This window comes from Perissodus microlepis, chromosome 1 (assembly GCF_051167445.1).
Source record: "Perissodus microlepis isolate ML-2025 ecotype Zambia chromosome 1, ASM5116744v1, whole genome shotgun sequence".
NCBI classification, from domain to species: Eukaryota; Metazoa; Chordata; class Actinopteri; order Cichliformes; family Cichlidae; genus Perissodus; species Perissodus microlepis.
In genome coordinates this window covers 24,742,590-24,768,606 of record NC_140461.1, presented here as the reverse complement: position 1 = coordinate 24,768,606, position 26,017 = coordinate 24,742,590, and the positions used below count along the sequence as shown (strand labels likewise).

The 26,017-nt window shown below is 41.2% G+C and overlaps 1 protein-coding gene across 2 annotated transcripts in view; it reads right to left on the bottom strand.

Annotated features, from left to right (window-relative positions):
* Window positions 1-202: 202 nt before the first annotated feature.
* Window positions 203-26,017, bottom strand: part of pcdh17 (protocadherin 17) — a 67,671-nt gene continuing 41,856 nt past the window's right edge. For both annotated transcript variants that reach the window (XM_084936835.1, XM_084936842.1), the window contains exon 5: window positions 203-5,002. In XM_084936835.1, the coding sequence (XP_084792961.1) occupies window positions 4,305-5,002 (698 nt within the window). In that variant the 3' untranslated portion in view covers window positions 203-4,304. The remainder of the gene's footprint in view (window positions 5,003-26,017) is intronic.

Sequence of the window (26,017 nt, the reverse complement as noted above, 5' to 3'; positions counted from 1 at the left end):
ATTGGAAATATTTCTGAAGTCTTTTATCTGTTCCAAACTAATCTGGCACTCGCTGAGTAAACAATGCATTTCTATTTGACAAGAAAAAGATTGGCTCCGTGGACGCACGTGCGAGGTTATCGCTCGGGAGACGAAGGGGAAATCAAAACAAAGCTGCGACTAACCAATCCTCAACCGCCTCATAAAAGGACAAGAGCAAACGTTATTAGTAATTGCTTTTTTTATTTGAACTTTTCATCTTTTTTTTTTCCAGATAGATCACAATGAACACAGCCTTTAGACAATAGCAGTTGAAATAATCCATACAAATGAATGTCTCTGGTCTTTTCACCAGCTGCCCATTGTAGCGTGGAGTCCTATGCTATCAGTGTGGGCCTGGAGGGTGAGGGGACAACACTGACAAACATTGGGTGCTTGCTGTAACTACCAAAAAAAAAAGGCATGTTGTCTGTGTGTGTGAAGCAGTGGCTGTCTGAGTCCATGTGCACCTGCGTCGGTGTGAGTCAGACACCAGAGGTGGTTAGCCACATTCAACAAGGCCCTGTCCTAATCACTTGATAAAACCAACAGTCTCAAGTGGGCAAAAATAACCCACTCTAGAGTTCAGTAATGCACTGCTAACAGTGTATGATGCCAACAGTGTGTAATTAGACAACAATGAAAGGCCTTACATTGTGCTCCACCTCCCACTATGTGTTGACCTCAGCAGCAGCCTCTGCTTTATTAAACAGCAAAAAGCCTGAGAGAGGGGCCATGGCTTTAAAGAATACCTTCTGTCCACTGAACCCAGCTCATTTCCCCATTTGCCCTCACGTTTGGGAGCGTACAGACAGTGGCTGGGCCTGTGGAACGCCATTAGAGGGGACAGCACTTTCAGCAGCAGGGCTCAAGAATCCTGGGATGACCTCTGACCTTTGTTGTTGAGTGAATGTCAAAGTAAAAAAAAAGAAAAAGAAAAAAAAAAAGAAAGAGACAGTGCAACAAAAGCGGTTTCATTTAAGGGCGAATTAAACCTCTCGAAAAAAAGGAACAGAAATCAAGGAGTGTTTAGTCAAAATATAAAGGCATGAAAGTGAATTCTGCACGCGCACACACACGCACAGAAAGCTTGTTTGAGCATGAAGACTGAGCACAAAGAGATAAAAAGAAAAATAAAGCATGAAGAAAAGTGTGGAAGTGTCACATTTGTCTGGGTAGTGTTTTGCCCTCTCTTTGAGCCTTTACCTCCAAGGGGCTAGCATTTAAATAAAAGGCAGTGTGTAGCTGAAGTGCCTTGGTGTTATTTTTGTGTATGTGTGTGTGACAAGAGTTTTTTTATGGATCACAGTTGTAGCGTGCTCGTAGAACAGCACATTTTAACTGTTTGTATGTTGTGAATGTCAGGTTTGCTTGATTTATCCAGATATTTGAGAGAGATAACAACAAGGAGAGAGGAAAAAAACTCATTTAAAAAGAGCCATAAATATTTTCTTCCTCTGTCAAAATCCTCCAAGCCCTCTCTAAAAACAGCCTCTGCCATCTCCCAGGAAAAAGAGCAAGGGTAAGACGAAACCAAATACTCTACAGATGAAAGAGAGGAGAAAAAGGCAACGCATACTTTGCTCCACAGAGGCGAGAAAAGCCAGTGGCTTAGGAGGAGAAAAGTAAGCAAATGAAGGGTAGAATGCACAAAATGTAAAAAAACATGGCAAGTAGGTACAACAAAATGGCAGACTGACAAGAGAATGTCCAAACATGCATCTCAATTAAGAAAAAGGAAGCAAAAGAACTCGGATGTGATGTGTTCACAGGACTGAGGGTGTTATATCTGCTGTTGAGATTCCCATTCAGCTCTTCCCGGTGTTAAACGTACCAGGAGTCGTATGGATCTGAAGTCACTGTTCCCTCTCATGGCTGCATCTCCACATACATTTGGTGATTGTGGTCACATTTTTCCAAAACACATCTAATCTAGTAGCCTACTGTTCTGCGTATTTTACCACCAGAGAATATTAGAAAAAGCACCTCCCGCTATTATTTCAGAGAGTGGCCGAAATGTGCCAAAATTGTTTCAAAAATAAATGTCTGTATCTTTTTTTATTCCTCTTAAGAAAGCCTGAATGCGAAGTCACATGGCTCTATAAAACCATGTACCTAAACAGCAAAGACATCAAAAAAAAAAGGAAAAAAAAAGAGAACTTCAGATAGAATTTTAGATGTCAAGTTTCTCTGCAAACTATGATAATTCTAACAGGTATTGAGTACATACATAAACAACACAGACTGCTGAAAAAAGAACCTCGTTTGGTCCTTTATAGAAAATGCACATTCTGGTGGACCAGGGCTTTATAAGCAGTCACAAGCTCCACAGATACAACAAGCTCTCTGCAGAGACAGTAAGGCAGTTTTATGATCACCAAGGAAACCACTCCACTTTCCATATGGCAGGTTTCTTTTTTTGGAGATAAAGTAAAAACATAATGAACAGAAAATACGTATACTAGTTAAAGAAAATAGCTGCCCTGTAAAAATCTGCTCAGCAAAAATATTTGAACTGTTTTTTTTCTTGTGGTTGTTGCTTTTTGTCGTTGGTTCGAACCGTATTCTAGATCAGCTGGCTCATGAAGCTTTCAACAGTTATTGTATCTGATCCAGCTGGATCTCAGGGTAAAAAGAGGCGACATCTCAAAAGCACTGAAGCCAGCCTGCAAAGATGCAGAATAGAGATGGAAAAAAACGAAACAAAAGAGAAAACACCAACATAAAACCCAAACTAAAGCAAACTCACAGAGTTCGACAGCTACTAAGGCAACTTTTGCCAAATACAATATAAGCCCAAGTATATTGCAACACAACTATATATTAATTTAATAAAATACACAATATAGCTTTTGTACACATAACAATTTGGCTCAAATGCACAGAAATTGCAGTAAAATCAATAAAAAATATGTCAATTTTTTTGATGTAAACACATCTAAATTGGATACATTTACACATATAATGATATTATGTATAGTGAGAATGTGAAGGGACATTTTCTTCTTCGCTTATATTTTTGGATATTTGTCTTCGAAACAATGGCAGTGTCCTCTGTAGTTCTTTCAGTTAATACGCCGCTCTCGACCTTAACGCCAGGACACATTTCGTTTAGTTTCCTCATTTCGTCGTCTTTTTTTTTTGTTTTCTTACAAAATGTATAAATATTTTTGTTAATATTTGGACACTATACATGGATTCATACATACAGTCATCTATATAATCATATAGATATCATCTTTTCACAGTTGAGGAAAAATGTCCCTTTTTTTTTTTTTACAATTTGCCTTAAGGCAGAGCCACACACATGATAATTCACCGTACACAAGGGACTGAAAGCTGATGACGTACATGTATAGGACAATTCCACAGATGGACAGTTGTGTTTAAGCATTTGTGTCTATGTGTGCGTGCGTGTGTGTTTGTTTGAGTGTGGTGAGGCATCAGTGCGTGTGTCAGCGTATGTTTGCGCAAAGTGTAGTGCACGTGTGTAAACTTGTGTGCGTGCAGCTACACCGGTCAGCAACGTGAACATTTAAATAGAGGTGTGAGACAGACACAGCTTACACATGTAGCTACAGATGACAGGTGAAGCATGGTTACACTGGTAATAATTCACCTTCAGCGGGACACTGAAGCCACTCCGACCCCCGAGTTCATAACAAACCCCTGCGAACACACCCCTGATTAACCAATCTTTTCAGACACAGGATCCAAACACTTAGATTAAATTCAAAAAGGATAAGGTCAGCTTGTGGATTTCGGTCTTTTGACCCCAAAACGATTAGAATTTGTTTCTGCGTCCGCGTCGATTGTCGCATCTGACCATAAATAGTCCTTTTTCAATCGTTTTTGATGTCCATCACACATAACAGAAATCCACCTACACACTTAAATATGTAGGATTTCACGAGACCATGAACAACACACTTATGAGCTGGTGGGCACTTAGATAATAAGCTTGCGAGGTGCCTGAGGCGAGAACCTCTGCAATTTGCTTAGGAATCCAAAACATAAGAGTTTATAAATTCAGAAGAATTCAGATGTTTGTTACCAAGTTCCTTTCTGTTGGTAGGGATCTCAGCACCGAAACTGGTGCTGAATGACAGATATATTAAATGTTCAGTGTTTTCTTACAACAAATACAGTGAAAAGAGCTCCTGTCATAAGAGCCATTTAAGCTTTTTTCAGTTTGTTTTGGTGAGAGTTTTGGTATGAGAGTTTGTGGAATAGCACCCTACTCCTCTCTCTACCGTCTTGACTTCTTTTTGCTGCAGTTCTTTGTGTCACTTCCTGAGCGTGCCAGTGGCTTCACTTCCCCTGCAGTCCTGCAATAGTTTGTCGATGTCTCTCACCACCTGGTCAGCGTCCATTCCGTCACGGCTTGCATCTGGCTCCACCTGCTCCAGGACACACTCCATTTCACCTGCTGCCTCTTGGCTGATCCTAGAGCGAGCCTCTGCGAGCACCTTGGCCACTGGGTCTGAAGGAGGCAAGGATGGGTAGACCCCCTGTTCTCTGGTTTGTTTGGTGGGTGACAGGTACTGACCATCAGGAGGCCCATAGTGACCAGAGCAGGTGGCCGGAGGTGGTTTGCCTTCGGCCCCGTCGGCGGGGCTTTTGACTGAGGAGCAAGGAGACATGGTGAAGCAGCCCTTGGTAGGACTGCTGGAGGCTGAGGGTACCTCTTGGAGCAGTGGGCTGAGAGCACGTTTCGCCTTCAAGTAGGGCTTGACGTTGGCAACCAGGACGGTGTGGTCACGTCTCTCCTTGCCAAAAGTACAGAACGTTTTCTTGCCATTGGGGTTGACAGTCTCGTAGGTCTCTGTCTCTGGCACAGTCTCCATCCCTGCTGGCACAAACATATTGTTGCGGTAGTCGATACCCTCTGCCTGGTTTCCTCCAGTGGGGAACTGGGGCATCCAGCAGCGGTCAGAATGACCGAGTACCCGGCACTCCTCTGTACAGTTCAGACAATCCTCATCTGCAGAGAGAAAAAAAGGGAGAAGGAGGGAGTGGACGGAGAAGAAAGTGATCTTTATGTCAGTAGTGAGCACAGAATTGAGTACAACCACACAGGGAGAGGGTAGCAGATTCATAGAAGTATCATGGAACTGAGCTGCACAGGAAGTTGAAGCCTTAAGTCTTAGAACTAGAGCCAGTCCTAATGAAATGATGCAAAAAAGGAAGTGCCCGATCAGGCTCCCCCTATCAAAACACACATGCACACACACTTATATTCCTGAACACATGCACTTATGCACATATAGTACGTGCACATAGCTTTTCAAGGGGACTGGGGGACACCTGCTAGCAATTTCCAAAGCTCTGATCAAGGGGATGGCAAAGCATACAGAAAGGATGGGGAGGGAGCAAGAGGAAAAACAACAACAGTTGAGGTTTGGCAAAGGCATAGTGCCGTTATCATAAATTCATGTCAGTGGGCTTTGAAGCCCTCCCTAGACAGAGAGGCTGTGCCAAATGGCTTGTGCTTCTTCCCTGTGTGTTTGTGCCTGTTTATTTGTGTGCTCTTGTTGCTGGCGTGTGCACGCATGTGTGTATAAGTGTGTGTGTGTTCCCCGCTTTCATCTCTATTCAGAAGGATGCACACTCTGGCTGATTATGGGAGTGTTCATGCCTGTGTCAAACGGATCCAGAACTTGGTTTTAAAAAGAATAATAATAAAAGAAGAAGCACTTTTTTTCCTCCTTTTGGGCATAAGTGAAAAAAAAAATGTGAAAAATGAAACAAAACAAACAACCAAAAAAAAGCATCTGTTGTCCCATAATAAATGGAATTTCTCCATTGGCTGGGTGGGACGAAATCAAGAGGACACACAGAAAGACAATATCTGAACAGTTCCAAGAGCACAAATAAAATGAACACAAATAGGTCCTTGTTTCCCCATCATCATGAGATGTGACCATGAAATATACTGTAAATGTGACAGAAAAACATTATCACGCCATTAGTTAAAGACGCATAAACTTAAAAAGGGACAGGTTGGGGCAATCTCACAAATGTTATAACACACAGGAAAATTTAACAGCCATCTCCGGTATAATACAAAGGTTATTTGCACAGACGTCTAAAGAGCTCAAGCTAATTGCATATTACTTTTGAGATACGCCATGCGCCTCTTTCTGTTTGTGGAACCATATATGGTAAACACCATATTTCCAATTTCTTGCAGAAATGCAACACTAAGGCAGCTGTCTCCAGGGAGAGAAGCAAGGCAGTTCTAGTCACAGGATTTTCATATCTGTTTATATAGCCCAGTAAAAGTGAGAGCAGAACAGGTGGCAGACAGAAATAATTGAACATAGCCATCTCTCTTGCTCATTTTCATTACAGCTTGTCACCCCTTTCACCTCTCTGGCTGACTGTTAATGATTTAAACCTTGATTTCTTCATTGTTGCACACTAAGTTTGGAACCAAAGCACATTTTAAAAATCAGCGTAATTTATCTTCGTCTAACAAGCCTGTTGTGGTTTCAGCTCTTGAAACGCAAATCGGTAGGTGGAATTTAGATGAATTTGTTACCAAGGAGAGTGTTTGCTTTGGCTTTGTCTTAAAGGCAACAATAATTGCAGTTAAAATGAGGCTACTAAGAGCAGCATTCCACTATTATTTCCAACTAAATGTGAAAAGACAACATTGCTGTTAAGAGCTGCGACGCTACCCCCATCAATTCCATTATGCAATGCATGAACCTCTGCAGCACGGTGAGAGTGCTGCTTTAGAGACCACAAACTTGGGACTAATACAATCTTTGGTTGATGCGAATGAGCAGGCAGAGTGGATGTGCTTGAGTGCACTTGGCTAGGCTGTCTTTGCTGTGTTGCGGGTCAGCAGTCTAGATTCCTAAGAGACTGCCCTCCTAAGCTGTAGAGATGAGCTTAACACTTCACAAATGTTTGAAGAAGCCAAACAGTGCTGGCAAAGAGAGCTTGACATTTCCCATGCTGAAGCAGTCATCTGAAGAAGAAATAAGGTGAGCTGGAAAGCAGAGGCCAGACCAGTACGAGACGGACTACATTTAAATCGTGTGGGGGTGAGTGCATGCGTCTGCACGCACTGAGAAATGGGAGTGTGCGTGCCTGTGTTTTGTGCAAAAAGTGATTTGGGTAAGAAAGTATAAACAACATGTCAAAGCGATTCGGTCCAAAGCTTGTGCATGAAAAACAAAAAAACAAACCTGAATGCACTTTCTAATGACAACGCGCTGTTATTGTGATCCATCACCAAGCTACAGCGTACAGGGAATACATGTAACCACGCTTGGTTAACAAACCAGTGCGTGAATTCCAGACACAAACAATTCATCTGGCCTCAGCAATGTCTCGTGATTGTCCATTCAACACGTGTAAATTAAAGTATAAATAATCCATTTTGACATATTTCCCTCTGTTTAGTTGGAGGAATCCTCTGATAGATTATTCATGTCTCAGCTGCACGTTCAACCTTGAGGCGTTCTCCTCATATCTATGACTACCAATATGACATATGAGAGCAGAGGTGACATTCATCTCGCACTCCCTCTCTCTCTCCTTCTCTCACTTTCTTCACCTAGGCTTCACCAGCTCTCTGGGATGGGCAGTAGATGTCCGGATCAAGGACACATTTGCCTGTGTTGATATGGCCACCAGGGTCATGCTCAGCAGGTTCTCTCTTGCGATTATGTGGTCCAATATAAGCTACACCGTTTGACTGAAAATCTGCTCATCTGAACTGATACGGCAGTACAGGGAGTGCAGAATTATTAGGCAAGTTGTATTTTTGAGGAATAATTTTATTATTGAACAACAACCATGTTCTCAATGAACCCAAAAAACTCATTAATATCAAAGCTGAATGTTTTTGGAAGTAGTTTTTAGTTTGTTTTTAGTTTTAGCTATTTTAGGGGGATATCTGTGTGTGCAGGTGACTATTACTGTGCATAATTATTAGGCAACTTAACAAAAAACAAATATATACCCATTTCAATTATTTATTTTTACCAGTGACACCAATATAACATCTCCACATCCACAAATATACATTTCTGACATTCAAAAACAAAACAAAAACAAATCAGCGACCAATATAGCCACCTTTCTTTGCAAGGACACTCAAAAGCCTGCCATCCATGGATTCTGTCAGTGTTTTGATCTGTTCACCATCAACATTGCATGCAGCAGCAACCACAGCCTCCCAGACACTGTTCAGAGAGGTGTACTGTTTTCCCTCCTTGTAAATCTCACATTTGATGATGGACCACAGGTTCTCAATGGGGTTCAGATCAGGTGAACAAGGTGGCCATGTCATTAGTTTTTCTTCTTTTATACCCTTTCTTGCCAGCCACGCTGTGGAGTACTTGGACGCGTGTGATGGAGCATTGTCCTGCATGAAAATCATGTTTTTCTTGAAGGATGCAGACTTCTTCCTGTACCACTGCTTGAAGCAGGTGTCTTCCAGAAACTGGCAGTAGGACTGGGAGTTGAGCTTGACTCCATCCTCAACCCGAAAAGGCCCCACAAGCTCATCTTTGATGATACCAGCCCAAACCAGTACTCCACCTCCACCTTGCTGGCGTCTGAGTCGGACTGGAGCTCTCTGCCCTTTACCAATCCAGCCACGGGCCCATCCATCTGGCCCATCAAGACTCACTCTCATTTCATCAGTCCATAAAACCTTAGAAAAATCAGTCTTGAGATATTTCTTGGCCCAGTCTTGACGTTTCAGCTTGTGTGTCTTGTTCAGTGGTGGTCGTCTTTCAGCCTTTCTTACCTTGGCCATGTCTCTGAGTATTGCACACCTTGTGCTCTTGGGCACTCCAGTGATGTTGCAGCTCTGAAATATGGCCAAACTGGTGGCAAGTGGCATCTTGGCAGCTGCACGCTTGACTTTTCTCAGTTCATGGGCAGTTATTTTGCGCCTTGGTTTTTCCACACGCTTCTTGCGACCCTGTTGACTATTTTGAATGAAACGCTTGATTGTTCGATGATCACGCTTCAGAAGCTTTGCAATTTTGAGACTGCTGCATCCCTCTGCAAGATATCTCACTATTTTTGACTTTTCTGAGCCTGTCAAGTCCTTCTTTTGGCCCATTTTGCCAAAGGAAAGGAAGTTGCCTAATAATTATGCACACCTGATATAGGGTGTTGATGTCATTAGACCACACCCCTTCTCATTACAGAGATGCACATCACCTAATATGCTTAATTGGTAGTAGGCTTTTGAGCCTATACAGCTTGGAGTAAGACAACATGCATGAAGAGGATGATGTGGACAAAATACTCATTTGCCTAATAATTCTGCACTCCCTGTATAAATATTTCCTATTTATATTAGCCAATCATCGAGGAAGCACATTACCTGAATTATATCTCCACCGCTTTATACCTGCACTCGTTTGGCATCTTCAATTTGAAGTCGGTATTCTAGATATTTGTTGTAAAATCAAAACCTTGAGATGAAAATGAAGATATTAATCCATATTTACACCATGCACAGAGATTTTTTTTTTAATCTTTCTTTGTTCACTCATTTACAAAACTGGCCTTAACACCAGGCACTGATATTATAAAGATATATATATTTTTTTTTAGACTTCATCTTACATTCAAGTCTCAAAAAGGCCAGTACAGTGTCTGTGAAATAAATGAGAACCCATGAAAGGCAGGAGGGTGATCCACTCATATTTAGCAAAAAATGTGCGATTTCTCAGTGTGTAGGATGACTAGAACATCTTATCATTAGAAAGAAGAGGTAAGATTCAGCTGCAGCTTCAAGGGAAAGTGGGACTGTAACACTTAGAGTAAGAGTCAGGCAGGGTTGATTTTTGTATCTTTGTAGCCATATTGTAGACTCTTGACCTGAATCCTTTATTGAAATCAGATATTTATTATACCTCGATTGCCAGCAAAAAGGTTTAATTCCACACACACCTTTTTTTTAAACTTGAATACTTTCTTAAAGAGAAACAGAGCTGCTACGTTTAGCAGGGTTAATTGCCGTGCTTACAGGCAAAATTTCAAGTGACTTTGATAGGACACCTCTGTAGCTGCCAGTTATCTTCAATGCTAAAAGCACATTAAAATGGATATAAAAGTCAGAAAGCTGCTCTAAGAAATATTTCAGCAATAGCAAAAGGACACAATGTGTCAAAAGAAAGCAAATAAGTACATGATTCGTGTTCACTGTTTTATTTGTCAACATCAGTCTTGTGAGATGAGCCAGAATAAGATAATAAGTTTGGTGAAAAGAAAAAAAACACAGCTGAATAAAGGAACTTTATTTTCTTTAAAATGACCTAATGATCAGTAGTAACACCATGTAACCCACAACATCATTAAATCTCTCTGAGAGCTAGCTAAACTGAAAGCTAGCCATTACCCTTTTGTTATGCTACATTTGATCAAATTTAGACCAGAACTTTTTGTATATGATTAATACTTATTAACACCAATTTGAATTCCTCTGTGATGTTGTCCTTGGCCTTGTTTTCCAAGGAAATCCATGTACTGTAAATAAGTTTTAAGAATTTAAGAATTATCGCAAAAAACACGTCTTTTGAGGAAGATTTAAAGCTGATTTATTAGTAATGGTTGAATTAGAGTCTTTACATAGTCCAAAAGTTTGGTTTACATTTTTTTCTGCTTTCAGTCAGTTCAATAGGTCGATCTTAAGGATCTACCGGGCTGAAGCTGTGTTTCACAGAAGTGTAGGATCTATAATCGGGAACCTTTTATAAACCTACTACATGAATAACAATTGAGTTTCCAGAGTGAAAAGCCAAGAAAGAATGAAGATGATGTTACCAAAAAAAAGAGGCTGAAAAGTTACACAACCAGTAGATTAAAGAACTGTCTCGTGCTATCGTTTAGTAAGTGATCACATACATTCACACTCTTTTACTGTTTCACATTTTCAGCTTAACAGAAATTTCCATTCACCTCAGCAGCACAGCAGCAGTTGAGGTGTTATTCTTTAATGAGCCGCAAACACCTATTGAGTCTTTCTAAATTACAAAAAGAAAAAACCTCCCTCTCATTTGCTGACAAAAAGAAAGTCTTTCTAAATTAACACTTCATTAACAAGGACCAGGCCACATGACATGACACAAGCAGGCAAAGCAGTGACTAATAGAGAGGTAATGGTCACATCTCTCTAAATAATGAGTTGTTTTTTTTCTCTCCTCTTCAACTAATTTTTCAAAGTTTTAGGCTGGATGCTTTCAATATGATGTGCACAGGGTGTGCAACGAAACCTGTGAGTGTAAAAGTGTGCCTGTGTATCAGTGTGTGTCATAAAGCATGGTGTGATTTCCCTAAACAGCCTTTTCTCCCTCCAGACGCCTGCCCCCCTGGCCCTACATGCCCATCCCTCCTCGCTTTATTACCCAGCCCTGTGATTAATGTCCCCCTGTCACACACTGTGGTTCCTGAGAAGGGAGGGGTGAACCAAGAGGGAGGTGTACTCAAAGGCTGCAGCTAGCAAAAACATAACACTGGGAAAATCCATAGCATGTTAGAGTGCTCCCTAAGTTCAAGAACTTGTTAAAAAGTTACAAATCATAAATTTCATCAGTCATTTTCCTCTCAGTCACACCTGGGGAGTCTTTAGACAGCTCTATAAGCTACAGGAGTAGCCTATGAGGCTAAAAAAAACAAATTCTGTTAAAATGTCAGTGCATTTGTGTATATTTGCGGTTGTGTTGTGGTGAATTTCTCCCATACCACCCAAGGTGGACAGGAGGAATGGCAGCTGACGAATCGCACAGAGCATCTGTGACAGACCATGACTGCACCTGTTCACCTGGGGGAGCTCGCAGTGTGGGTTTAGGTGTGCATGTGTGTGTGTCATTTTCCTTTTAATCTCCTCACCTAGTGCTATCTAGCCCAGCTGATCCATCTGTATACACCCACCCACCCCACACGCACACACATTCCCACATTCTCAGCCAATCAGGGTAACTAAATATTTGGACTGCACAGATGAGAGAGTCTCCACTCTGACTGAGCCTAATGTTTGCTAAATATCTGACTTCTCAGGTCGCCGGTCGACCAAAAACAGTACTTAAATAGAGTATTTCAGACTTTGGGCCTTAGTGAGCCGACTGTGCTACATTATCTTGTCAAGAATTCAGTTGACAAGGTAGACTGGAGGGGCCACACAAGAAAAAAATTATATATAAATGAAAGCAGTATTAATTAATGATTATTAATGAAATAGATTTTAATGTAAATGCATTTAAAATCTGTGGAAGTGGTTTTATGCTGCCTCTGTTATTTAAGTTGTTGACAGACCTGTTATGCTTTAGTTTCTTCCAGATTAAAGTCAGTCTATATTTCTTTTTAGCTGCACAGTTTTGCTGTGTTGAAAATGAGGACATTACTCAAGTGAATTACTGCATCTGATACTGTTATGAATCTAAAACAAAGCTGTGCTGGGAACGTTGGCTGTTCTCTACAGTTGGCCAGTATATTTTGCCAACTTAATTTTAAGAGGCTGGAAAACAATAGTATTTCCATGAAACTGCTGCTTTGGTGTACTCATCACAGTTTGCTAGGGGACCAGCATTTTACGTCGGTCTACTGCTCTGCTTGAAACCAAAAACAACACTAAATTTTGCCTGTGATGTGATATAAATTGGTAATTTGGAGCAAGCTGAATGTTTAAGTAGACTTTTTTGCTCCTTTTTAACTTATGTTCCTGCTAAATTGTGGAGTCGATGTAAAGCATACCTTAGAGATGTTGAGTGAGTAGATTTTATTTTTCATGTGCAGTGGGTGACTTTGCACAATGAGAAGGGTAGTCCTCTCCAGCGTGATAGATTTTATCTCAGTTGGAGGCATAAGAATGCCGACTTATAGGCAGAAATGCTTGGCAGCGGTGGTGGGGAGCACTGGGTGGCTGGCACAGAAGAGACAGAATCAAGGGCAGATATCTTAGGATCAAACACGTCCTCTCTTCAGGCGTTCCCTCATGAGCTACAAGTCCCTCCGTCAGCTAATGCCTGGCTAAGTTGTTCAAAGAACACCTTGGGGAAAGAGTCTTTGTGCATAGGAGAGAGAGGGATAAAAACTCAAGAGGAAGAGGAAGCGGAGCATAAGCTCATATTCAAACAAAAACAAACACACAAAGCCCAATCAATGATGAGCAAGCACTGCTGTGTGCAGTGGGTGGCAAGAAGGGTCTGTGGGTTGTGTAGATGAGGGCAGGCGGATGCTCCTTAGCTTAAATGACACGGTGTGCTCAAACAGCACTTTTCCTTTAACACAAAGCAGAAATGAGGGCAGTAAAACGTGGGATGCAGTCCTTATAAATACAAATTTGTTTGCAAATGATTTACGTGGTTTTATAACCGCTGCTGCTTGTGAGCGCACATGTGTGTGCCTGTTGACGTCCTTGCGGAGTGACCACTTAGAGTTTTCCCGTGCCAGTGTGCAGGCAACTTGAGGACATATCAATTGGTTTTTAATGAACCTCGATTAATATACCCAGTTCGAATATGAATAGCCTTCCCTGAATTTAGTGCATTTTGAGAACATGTTTTAGACTTGTAATTCACACACAATCCATGAGGTCCCTGACAAAAATATAAATTACTGAAGATTTCCACCCGCTTAATTGTTAGCAAAGGTCAGCCTACGCATAAGTGCGATAAAAAAGAGGTGAATGTCAGCATTTCTCTGTTTGTTGACAGGCAAATCTCAGACTAGAAGAACAGGTTCCACAGTAATAAACGGCCACGGGAACCTATTCAAAGCCAAAAAAGAGCTGAGAACAGACAAACTGTTGTTTATCTGTAACCACATCTTCGACATGTGACAAAGTTCCCACTGTTGTGTTTGAGAAACCTGCTCAGCCAAGTTCTGCGTGTTCTTCAATAAGAGATTTTCAATGCTGGAGACACAGAAACAAAGGAAAAGAAGGCTAACCGCAGAATAAACAAAGAAAAAAAAAAATATTATCGAGCATGCAGCAGCTCTGAGTATTCTGTGTTCACGGCAATCAGAGACACTCACTAAATATTGTATGGTCAGTCAAGACAGATTCTTTCCACGGACAATCCTCCCAACCCCCCGAAAAAAAGTCTTCCTTTCCAACCTGTGACTTAAGACCTTGTATAATTCACATTTCCTCTGGCAATAGATCGCTCCTCTTTCTTTCACCCAGTAAGTGTTTTAATGGTGGAGCAATTTCAGGAGAGTAGCCACAGGGAAGCTATTAGATATAGATGTCTGAGAGGAACAGTCCTCAGACATCTATCCTACTGTCATTAAGCTATTTATACCTAGCAAACAATAAATCTGAAAAATCTATAGCATTGAAGAACATTAGCCATTGTTTATACAAGGTACCTCTACAACAACTCTGCACTAATCAGCTCCAATGCAATGTGTTTATCATAAGTTAATTTAACAAAATCTTAATGTTGCCAGAGTCCAGATGACTTTAAAGACAATTCCTCACAAACATCCTGCAATGGGTTATCAATATGCATTTGGCATTAGCCATATAAAGTCATATAAATACAGGATTACAACAAATATTTTAAATATCTGTAAAAAGAAATATAGAAATCATACTATCAATAATCTTTAAATGTTTTTTTTCTTATATTGAAAGCATGTAGAACTACATAAATGTTCAAAAACAGATCCACAGGTGAGTAATAGTTTCAAACACCTCTTTAAGAGTCTTTATGGCGACGTGTTTGAAAGTAAAACATGCTCATGCTCTCTGAGCCAGGCATGCCGACAAGATGTAACAAAGAAAGAGAGAAAGCCGCAAGTCAATAGTATCTTGCTACCTTTACCTGGAGAGAAAGACATGGAGGGTGGCACAAAGGGTGGCAAGGAGACAAGAAAGGAACTTATTAGAAGATGAGGCGAGAAGCGTGGTGAATCAGTGGCTAATCCTCCGTTTCCTCTAAGCCTGTGTAATTAGGACATGGGGGATTGCACCGTGACAGGGGATGCTTCTGGACCGCCTTGCTTCTCTCCCCCCCTCTCTCTTTTGTTTATTTCTTCCCCCTTTAGCCTGGGTTTATGGCAGTTTGTCATCTAAATATAGCGTACTTGTGTGTGCCTTGTCTTTAGAGTGTGCGCATCACAACATGTTCACTCATAAGCAACACAAATAGACACAGCAGGCCTGCACAATGCTTTATTTCTACTCACTACTACTTACTGTTTGCAGATGTGAAGACAGTGCACTCTATTTTTTCTCTTCTTTTGTCTTCGTCTCTGCATGACACTTTTAAATCGTTTTGGGGTATATTTGTGCGAATCAAATGGGCTTTTCAGTTAAACAGCACTTCTTCCACCGCATGCCAGTTCAAAACAAACGCAATGTGTTCAAAGGGAGCCTATAGCCCAGGATCCTCAGGAGGAGGAGAGCACAGTATGGTCCGAGCATTAGAGCAGAGACCAGAAAGGCTGATCAGCATCCTTCTGCCTGTTAACAGCCTTAATCTACTTCCTTCCCCCAGTAGACGGCAAAGAAAGTTGCCTTGGCCCATTTAGAGAGACAGTGAGCACAAGAAATAAAGTGAGAGAGAGAAAGAGAAAAAAAAGAGGGAGGAGGCAGGGAATTTAAAAAAAAATTAAGCCGAGAGAATCAGTGACTCACCAGCTCATTACAGAAATCCTGTTTCTATCCAAGGAGAAAACAGGTTTAAAACACCCTATTAAAGAAAGAATGAAAGGAAACCTTTTGTTTCTAATTCACATAGGGTCATCTTTTGAAGTGCTTCCCTCCAACAAATTTTTACATTTTAGCCATGCTGCGTTAATGATCCACTTCCATTGCTCTAGAATTGGGGGATCTTTTCTTAAACTTTGTTGCCTAAAAATAAAGCGTCGTGGCCCTGTCCTGATAGCCGACCGAAAACAACACGGAGAACTGTGGAGGCTTCATTTGGGCAACCCATACAACAAGAAGATCAACTAGACATAAAATGATGTCACATTTACTGAATTAAATCACTTTCTTTTATTGTCTCCCGCTCTCTGTCTGCCCCTCTGTTTGTCGCTCTCTTTTGAACAAAAGGATTTGAACAACTCAGAGTGTCATGGCTTTGTGCAAGTAATCATTCCCATGTGTGCTGCTTTAGCAGGATTAGGGAAAGTGCTTCTGACGCTCTGTCTCCACAGAACCATCACTGTAATACAACACTTAGACACACAGCATAAAGCAGAATAGTACTAACCTTACTATTGCATTAGGACATGGTTCTCCCTCATATCAAATGATAGCACTATTCTGCTTTGCAACTGAAGTCTGAGATAAAATGCATTATCATACAAAAGAAGGGCAAATGGAAAATTCTGCAAGCCTTGTGGATATTCGACAGGTTGTTGCCACTAGCAATACTGTTTCCTTAGCAAGTAAAACAGCAGAGCCTGATCAATAATATCAGCAATACACATTATATATTAGCTGAACCGCATTGTTATGTTGTCGTAGCAAGAACTCATAAATAATTATACTTGATAAATATTTTGGAAATTTGTTTAATGTGTGTGAAAGAAGAAAATCTTATGCAATCTATCAGATTTTTCAATTACCAAGTATCAGTATCAGTGTTGCAAACCACTATTTTTTTAATCGTAATTTTTGCAAGAAGCCTTAAATATTACTGGATGACGATGGAGGACAAACCCTTGTGATTTGCTATGACATTCGTTTTTCTCAGACTAAATTCTACAGAATTGAAAAACCAACCAACCAGAGCATTTCGCATTTCTTAGTGACACTTTTAAAAATGTGTATTTCTCTTACATTACTTCGGCTGAACTAAAAGCATCCCCTGGGTGAAAACCCCCCCACAAAAAAAAATAATTGTGAATTTAATCACGTACCTGACATGACACCACTCAGATGTTTTCAAACAGACTAATCTGACAGACCAAGCCTGCTTGTTAGAGTGTGCATAATATTTTCATTTTTCTTCCACTTTGACTCACTGGAGCACAGAAAGTCAGTCTGTCTACATTAATCGAGTGTAATCACAATTCCTTTAATCAGAATCGGCTTTACTGGCAAAGTACGCGCACACATACAGGGTACTTGCCTCCGGATACGGACAGTATCAGCGTGACATATGCTCTACATATTGTTATTGTCTATTTATATGCGCAAAGGTCCAGAGTGCAAAAATGTTGGAGTAAATGATGAAATAAATAAGGGATGGATCAGCTGTTACATCATACGGAGTATCTGATATCGCTGTGTTGTTGTTGTTCCTGCATCATCATAATAATGTTGGTCCAGGACCAACATTAGTCATGTTGTTCTGATGTCATAGAGAAAAAGGCCCTCATTTATATAAAAAATCTTTTAGAAGAAATGATCAACACTTTAAGCTTTTCCTTTATTCATTAATAAAATGCAGTAAATGCTGGGTTTGCTTGTGATAACTTCCTGGTTAACAACATCACTGTTCATTTGCAATGTTGATGCTTAACTAACATTACTATGATGACGTAGGAAGAACAGCAACACGAGAATATGAGATCATGCACAATATATATGCACAATATATATGTAATTTCTTTTCAGGAATGTACACCATTTACATGTATTTTTAAATATTATGGCACAAGTTAATACTAGCTACACAATAAATGGCATATATTCAAGTTAAAATGACTTCTTCTGTATGCATGATCTGTCATATAAAAAATAGTATGATGACTTACTGTCATAAAATGGGATCACCCACACCCCGACTGCCTGCTGAACACTGGAGCGAAGCTGCCAAAGGAGGGAAGTAAGTGTGAAAGCACACCAACTGTAAAGCTACCTGCCACGCTGCATACCACCTACCTTCTCTAAATTCAGCACTTCAGGACGTGTACTCATGAGACTAATATGTATAATAGGAAAACTGTACACTTTAGCACCGAGTCATCTGATCAGTCGTGCCAATGAGCAGCACTGGAAAAACCCCCACACCGCCAACCATCCCACCCCACCCACCCCCTCCAAGGATATTGGCGGGTGTTGAACAGAGGCTAAGTGGAAAGGTGAAGTGCGGTAGGTTGAGTCGATGGTGTTGGCTTTCTCAGCCCCGGGGCCTAACACATTTAGAGAGCTAACTGACACACTTTGGATGTATTAGCAACAGCGAGCTCTGCCAGCCTCTCTATTTCTGCTGCGCCACCTCCTCCTCCTCCTATCGCTCTCTGTCTGTCACTGCAATCTCCTCTCCATGCAGAAGAACATGCCTAGTGTTTCAGCAGCATTGCTTTAGCATTGATGTTCCTCCATGCGCCAGCCAAATTGGTGTTTGCCGTCTAGACACTGGTTGCTTATGTCTCTGTATGGATGAATATACGCAAACACTAACACTCTCACTCATCTGTTTATAAGCATGATTAGATTAAAAGAAACTGACGGAAATGCAATAACAGTCTATTAGTATAGCCGTCGGGGAGGATAATCATTTCAAATAGAAATGTGTTTTCCATCTCACTATCTAATTTATACTTTCTTTGCCTCTCCATCTGTTTCACTCCTGAGACCAGAGGGTTATAAGCGCGAGGCTTTAAAATAGGGTGGGTTCAAGTCCAGGCCACTGCAATAAAACACAAATAAATAGAAATATATAACAATAAATACCTTTCAGACCCCAGCTCTCGCTGACAAATGTATGCATTGAATTTGAAGGTGAGAAAAACAACTCTTGTCAATCTGCACTGCCCCATTCTATGTGACGCTTTAAGATTAGGGTCAAAGATTAGAAGGCTTACACAAGATAAGAATGGGATTAAAGGAGCTCAGAGATGTAAAATTACAGATCACAGAACCACTAAAAACACACCTGAATTGTAAACAAACTCATAACACAGCAGCCACCTGTCCTGCCGGACAATATCAGCGTCGTGGGGGGAAAAACAAAACAATGTATTCCTGACAAGAGAGAGGGAAGTGGGTATTATGGAAGCAGCATCCAATATTCCAGAGAGGGATTCAGCACACATCAAAGGCTGCCTCTGCAGTAAGTCTGTTAGATTTGGGATTAATGGACTCCAGAGGGGCCTGGACACACACACGCAGGCACACAAACTCACAAACACACACACACACAAAATCCACTACCACAACTCTGCCTGATAAGATTCACAACCCAGGCTAGCAAAGCACTGCAGTGCAGACTGAGCATCTATCCTAGTAACTCTCCTCAGTAGGCTCTCAGCTGCAGTGTGATACAGTGTGTTACAACATGTGATAAGTCAGCGAGGGGCGGTGAATGTAATTTCTTAACATTCCAGTAAATGTTGGAAAATAAACGCTTTGTATTTCCAGGTGATTTGGGGCCAGGAACCCAGGGAATGCGGCGCAGCTTCTTTCGGCCACGTTTATTAGATTGTTTGGACTAGTTCTTTATTTTGCTTGTCAAATTACAAAGCACATGCCAGGAACGCACGCATGCCTGCACATGTGCACACACAACCGCAAGTTGCCTCCGAGCTCCAATGAGTTCATGCAAATTGCGAAAATGCAAATACGGGTGGGTAGTAAGGCTTAGCTGGCCTCTGATCCATTTTGAGGAAAACACAACAAAAAGAGGGAAACTCAGAATGAATCTATTACGTTTAATCTCGACAGACAGAAAGACAGTCTAATCCGAAATCTGACTTCCTTTCCACGCCAGTGCCCAGCCTCTTCCTATTTTGCCCCCCACCCCCTTCATGCATCCCATGCCCTCTGGGCCGAAACCACAGGTGCAGGCAAATGCAAACCACTGGGTGGAAAATGCTCGTTGACAGCATTCTGGTGTGTTTGCGATTGGTCAGTGAACAATGAGGGAGTTTCCTGAACCACTTGTCGTGCTGATGGAACAGCTGGACACCAACACCAGACACAGATCAGGGTGGGAGGAGACCATGCAGAACAACAGGGAAGTTAAGACCTAAATGAGATTCAGCAGAGCTTAAGCTTACTGTCATTTTGCAAACTGTAAGTCGCAAAGAAAAGCAAAAAAACCCCAAACAAACTCATAAACAAAGTCCCAGTTTGTTGCTGTTTCACACTGCAAATGTTGGGTTTTTTTCTACCAAAAGAGGTGCACTGGATGAACATAACATCTCATAAACTGAGAACAAGCAAACACTGCAACTTTTTTAAAACAATGGCAAGAAATAACAGCGATGCTCCTGAGCAAATGGCACCATCTTCATTATTTAAATAAATTGTTAAAAATTAATCGATATAAATTTTGGATACCTTTAAAGCCATAAAGATTACAATTATGTGTTTCATATTAGGGCAACTAATAAATACCTCCTTAGGATCTGACAGATACAGCCTGGCTGCTTTAAATCTCTTTTGGTTTAAAGCATGTGGTGCCATCGTGGCAGAAGAAGAAGAGCTCTCTGTTTTAGTGATTTTCCTGCCAACTTATTTCCTAAGAAAGAAAAAGAAAAAAAATCGAATGTAAAACTGAGAAAAAACTCCGAAAAGTCAAAATAAAATTGAGCACAATTTAAAGCTTCACACAACAACAGATTGGTTTGCAAAGTGAGTGTTTGCTAGCACTAGCATCTTTCCATCATTTCAAATTAAAATCGATGTTTTTTGCTAAATGGGTTTAAATGCTGAACTTGCTGCAGTCGTAACTAGAATAGCCAGAGAACCTGATGACGATTCAGTCATCCAGTCTAATCCCAAACACTTCAAATAATCACTAAGATCTTCAAAAGTTTGTGATCCTTGAGACCAGCAAGAGGCAGATTTCAAATATCTGCCAATCTGATCCAGTATTGGTCCCCTCTCCAAATTCAACAAGACCAACAAACCAACCAACCAGCCAAAGCACAGCTAAGACTTTGTTATTCAGCTCTACTGGAGAGACACTGAAACTCCAAGACCATGTGACGATCCAAGAAGCTCATAAGAATCCCTCAAAATTCAAACGATTGGATCTGCTGCTAACTCTTTTAGTCGATGATGTCAAGGCACACAAGTCTAAAGTCAGAACAAAATTTGGCAAATCTGATGTATTTGGGACATGTGCCACAAAAATGGCCTTTGTTGCCCAAAAAAACCATTAGAGCTAAATTACAGATTGGAATAATGCAAACCAGGCGTTTTTAAAATAATGTGTTCTGGACAGATGAATCAAAGATAGTTGCAGGGGGTGCTTGGTAGGTGTTAAACTCGATATAACGTGAACCTTTTTTTTCATTCGTGCACTTCATTTAAGTTAAAAGTTAGGAGGAAATGAAGCACATGAAAATGCATACTTTAAAGTTTAGTAACCCCATATTGCTTGTTAGGTAAATGAATAATCACGTGAAAAAAATCAAGATGAAGATACTGATCACAATAGTTTTTTGTCAAAATTGAGCCGCTTTAGACCAACTCTGAATCTTCACACAGGCAGCGTCACAGACTTTTAAAACTTGCAGTCATTTGATTCAACTAGAAATTATGTTATGAGTGCTAAATTTAACCTGGGGTCATCCTTTGTTGAATCGTAAGCTGACTTTGGACAGGGTAATGATCCTAAGTAATGGCTCAAGAACAAAAGAAATGATGCCCATGAATGGCCAAGTTATCAATTCTAATTAAATGCTTTTGAAGAGGCAGCACCTGCTAACATCTCACAAGTGAAGCACAGTCAATGTCAGAGACTTGTAGAGACTTATGAAAAATGTTTTAAAGAGGTAATTTCTTCGAAAAGGATCTAATTGTATCCACATAGTGACACATCATCTATTGAAATTTTGTGGAATAAATGAAAAAATGATAACCGTCCTTGTCCTTCAAGCATATCACCTTCATCTGTAGGTGCTGTATCAAAGAGCAGTACCCACGTATGTCTGCCTGTCTAAATATGTCAAACTGCAATTTGTTTGTAAACAGCTGCATTGTTGCAAACCATCAATTAATATCTGATCACAATTAATCCGCCTAAAATTAAAAAGGAAGATGGTGGCGATCACCTGTTGTTTGATATGTCTTGAATTCTGATGTGGTTGCCTAGATACAGCAACATCCTATTTTCCATCAGGCTATGTGTACTATTTCAGTGGCTCACTCTGCTATTGTCTGCCTCTTCTCTTTTGAGCACCAACACATTGGCGCACAAGTACATGCAAGCATAAAACCCACAGGCACGAGCACGCCCCAACCCGCTCTGATCCACACGATCATCCCGAGCAGCATTATCACAATCTAGGGAACTAGATTATCCCTGGGCTCAAAACTTCATCCTCTTTGATCCCCACTTGGGAGGGGATGAGAGTCAGCACAAGGGACCATTACCGAGATTTCCCACTTGTTAATCAAGGCAGATTTTGATCACCTCCAGGGGCAGATGGACAACTGTTTTCAAAACATCGCCACTGAATGGGCGCTACGCTATCAAGGAAATGTCCTCCAGCAACACTAACCCCACAACGCCGCTAAAGAGCCTACACTAATCTCAGCGGTGCTGATTTTCTAAAAACTGCATCAGATTAAAACATTTCAATTAACGTCATTCATTTTGTGTCCGCAAATTGCTGCCACTTCCCTTTAAAATGAGTAACATTGAGTGTTTATGCGTGATAGGACACTCTGGTAAATACTTTTAGCTTCCTACAGTAAAAGCAACACTTGAATGGATCTGGGGGATATGTGATTTGATCAAATGCTTTCTTTAAACCTGTTACAGAAAAACCTACACATCAGCAAAACATCAATCCGTCTACCTCACTGTGGCTCTGAATTTCAATGAAGCGCGTGTATGCAAACACCCATAAGCACTGTAGGAAGATCCATCGCACTTAGTTGTTTACACTGCAAGCCTTCCAAATCTCCATAATAGATCTTTGTTGTGGTTTGAGGTGGGAAGGTGAGGTCAGCTTGTTAATTGGCTGCTGGTGATTACAGATGCATCTTAAGCTTGCTGACATTGTCCACCGGGCTTTGGAGACCCTTGCAGCTAATGCACTGAGGAGACGCCTGCAATGTACAGAAGAATTACACAAATCTCACTCGCGCATACTCAAGTAGCAATTAAAATCCGTCCCGTTAAGTCTAACCTAGCGTTAACCCTGTAAAGCAGGAAGCTATGGGAACAGCATTTACAGTAGCACATTAGCAATCAGATCAACCTTTCGTTGGCTCCACTCCTCTTTATTAAAATGTTCATGTCTGTCATTCGTGAGTCTTTTGCCAGTAGCCATGAGGGTGTTTCTCCCCATCTGTGGGGCTGCTTCGCAAAAAAGAGAGGCAACGCGGGGACATTTGCAGCCACCCAATTAAATCTGCGTTGGCCTGGCAATTCCTCAAGGTATTGCCATGTGACAGTTTAATTAACCAAGCCCCTTATCTTAATTTAGCAGGATCAAAAAGTAACAAACTGAGGTTATCGGAGAAAAACACTCCCAGTCGCCATCCTCACATGCTCGCAAAGAGACACATATACACATGCTCTCGATCTCCTTCGGTAAGGGAAAGCTATAGTGCGCCGTCAAGCATGTGAAAAAGATGTTTGATGAAATTCTTGCGGCTACTAGGGCAAACAGCACAAAGTTACATTTATGTTACAAATGGTTCATCCCACATTTATCAGGGCTCTTTCTTTTTATGCTGCTACAGTGACACCAAAGAACTTCCTGATTTTGTGTGCATGTGATTGGGTTTAGGCGTGTGTTAGAAGGGCATGTGTTTGCTTTGACAGGTTTTCTTTCTTTTGAATTTGAACTTGAGGCTCAGTGACTGCAGGGGAGCCAGGCACCATGCTACTTAAGCCAATCTCCCATGGAGCCTGCCTGCTGTCCCGCCCCTCTTCATCCATCTTTCCATCCAACCACCCATGAGATTTTCTCATCCTCTGATTATTTACAACTGCCTGAGATATTCTTCCTTCCTTTTCTGCAACTGTTTCTTAGATTTCCTATATTTTAATCCATTTATATTTGTCTATATATATATTTCATGCATTCAAACCCCCGCTGCTATTTCTCTATATTATATCACATTTGCTTCTCCTCTGACATTTTTGATTATCCCATCCACTGCCATCACATAAACCACATCTCGTCTCTTTGTTTTAGCATTTCCTCTTCTTCAAATACTCCATTATCTATAGCACTGCAGGCAGAGGATGAAAGGACATTACTAGTTATGGTTGAGCAGAGAAGAAGTCCCGATGCCTTGGACAGGCCAAGCCCATTTATCTCCCTGGTTCCTGATGCTGTGTAACATGGGGAAACAATGCCCCAGGGCACCACAGATATTCATTTACATCAGCCAAGAAAATAGCCCAGACAGAGGGGCACTCGCACTCGCATCTCAGTGATTCAGAGGAAGATGTGCAGAATTCACTGCAGGAATTTTCACATAATCAAGGCGGAGTAATTCGCCCACTTTGTAGCCGACTGCACAGAATTGATCAAACAATCTGTCGTTTGTTGTTTTTATAATTTATATTGGTACTCCACTCAATATTGTATAACTGAGCACAATACAAGTCCAACTATACAGCACTGTGGCATCCAAATCTCACAAAACATTTTAGTCAACTGATTGTGACCACCGTATTAAATCGCACACGCACAAAACCACTGGTATTATAACATCATGTTGAGATGCCCTCTTTAAGCCGGGTCTGTGTTTTTAAGTTAAATACTTTCAGAAGAAAAGATATCCGGTGTAATGTTTACATTTCAGAGGACATGAAACATGCAAAACATACACCAACTCAGACCTGGAACCTCAAATAAACTACAGGGAGTGCAGAATTATTAGGCAAATGAGTATTTTGTCCACACCATCCTCTGCATGCATGTTGTCTTACTCCAAGCTGTATAAGCTCGAAAGCCTACTACCAATTAAGCATATTAGGTGATGTGCATCTCTGTAATGAGAAGGGGTGTGGTCTAATGACATCAACACCCTATATCAGGTGTGCATAATTATTAGGCAACTTCCTTTCCTTTGGCAAAATGGGTCAAAAGAAGGACTTGACAGGCTCAGAAAAGTCAAAAATAGTGAGATATCTTCCAGAGGGATGCAGCAGTCTCAAAATTGCAAAGCTTCTGAAGCGTGATCATCGAACAATCAAGCGTTTCATTCAAAATAGTCAACAGGGTCGCAAGAAGCGTGTGGAAAAACCAAGGTGCAAAATAACTGCCCATGAACTGACAAAAGTCAAGCGTGCAGCTGCCAACATGCCACTTGTCACCAGTTTGGCCATATTTCAGAGCTGCAACATCACTGGAGTGCCCAAAAGCACAAGGTGTGCAATACTCAGAGACATGGCCAAGGTAAGAAAGGCTGAAAGACGACCACCACTGAACAAGACACACAAGCTGAAACGTCAAGACTGGGCCAAGAAATATCTCAAGACTGATTTTTCTAAGGTTTTATGGACTGATGAAATGAGAGTGAGTCTTGATGGGCCAGATGGATGGGCCCGTGGCTGGATTAGTAAAGGGCAGAGAGCTCCAGTCCGACTCAGACGCCAGCAAGGTGGAGTACTGGTTTGGGCTGGTATCATCAAAGATGAGCTTGTGGGGCCTTTTCGGGTTGAGGATGGAGTCAAGCTCAACTCCCAGTCCTACTGCCAGTTTCTGGAAGACACCTTCTTCAAGCAGTGGTACAGGAAGAAGTCTGCATCCTTCAAGAAAAACATGATTTTCATGCAGGACAATGCTCCATCACACGCGTCCAAGTACTCCACAGCGTGGCTGGCAAGAAAGGGTATAAAAGAAGAGAAACTAATGACATGGCCTCCTTGTTCACCTGATCTGAACCCCATTGAGAACCTGTGGTCCATCATCAAATGTGAGATTTACAAGGAGGGAAAACAGTACACCTCTCTGAACAGTGTCTGGGAGGCTGTGGTTGCTGCTGCACGCAATGTTGATGGTGAACAGATCAAAACACAACACACACAACAGAATCCATGGATGGCAGGCTTTTGAGTGTCCTTGCAAAGAAAGGTGGCTATATTGGTCGCTGATTTGTTTTTGTTTTGTCTTTGAATGTCAGAAATGTATATTTGTG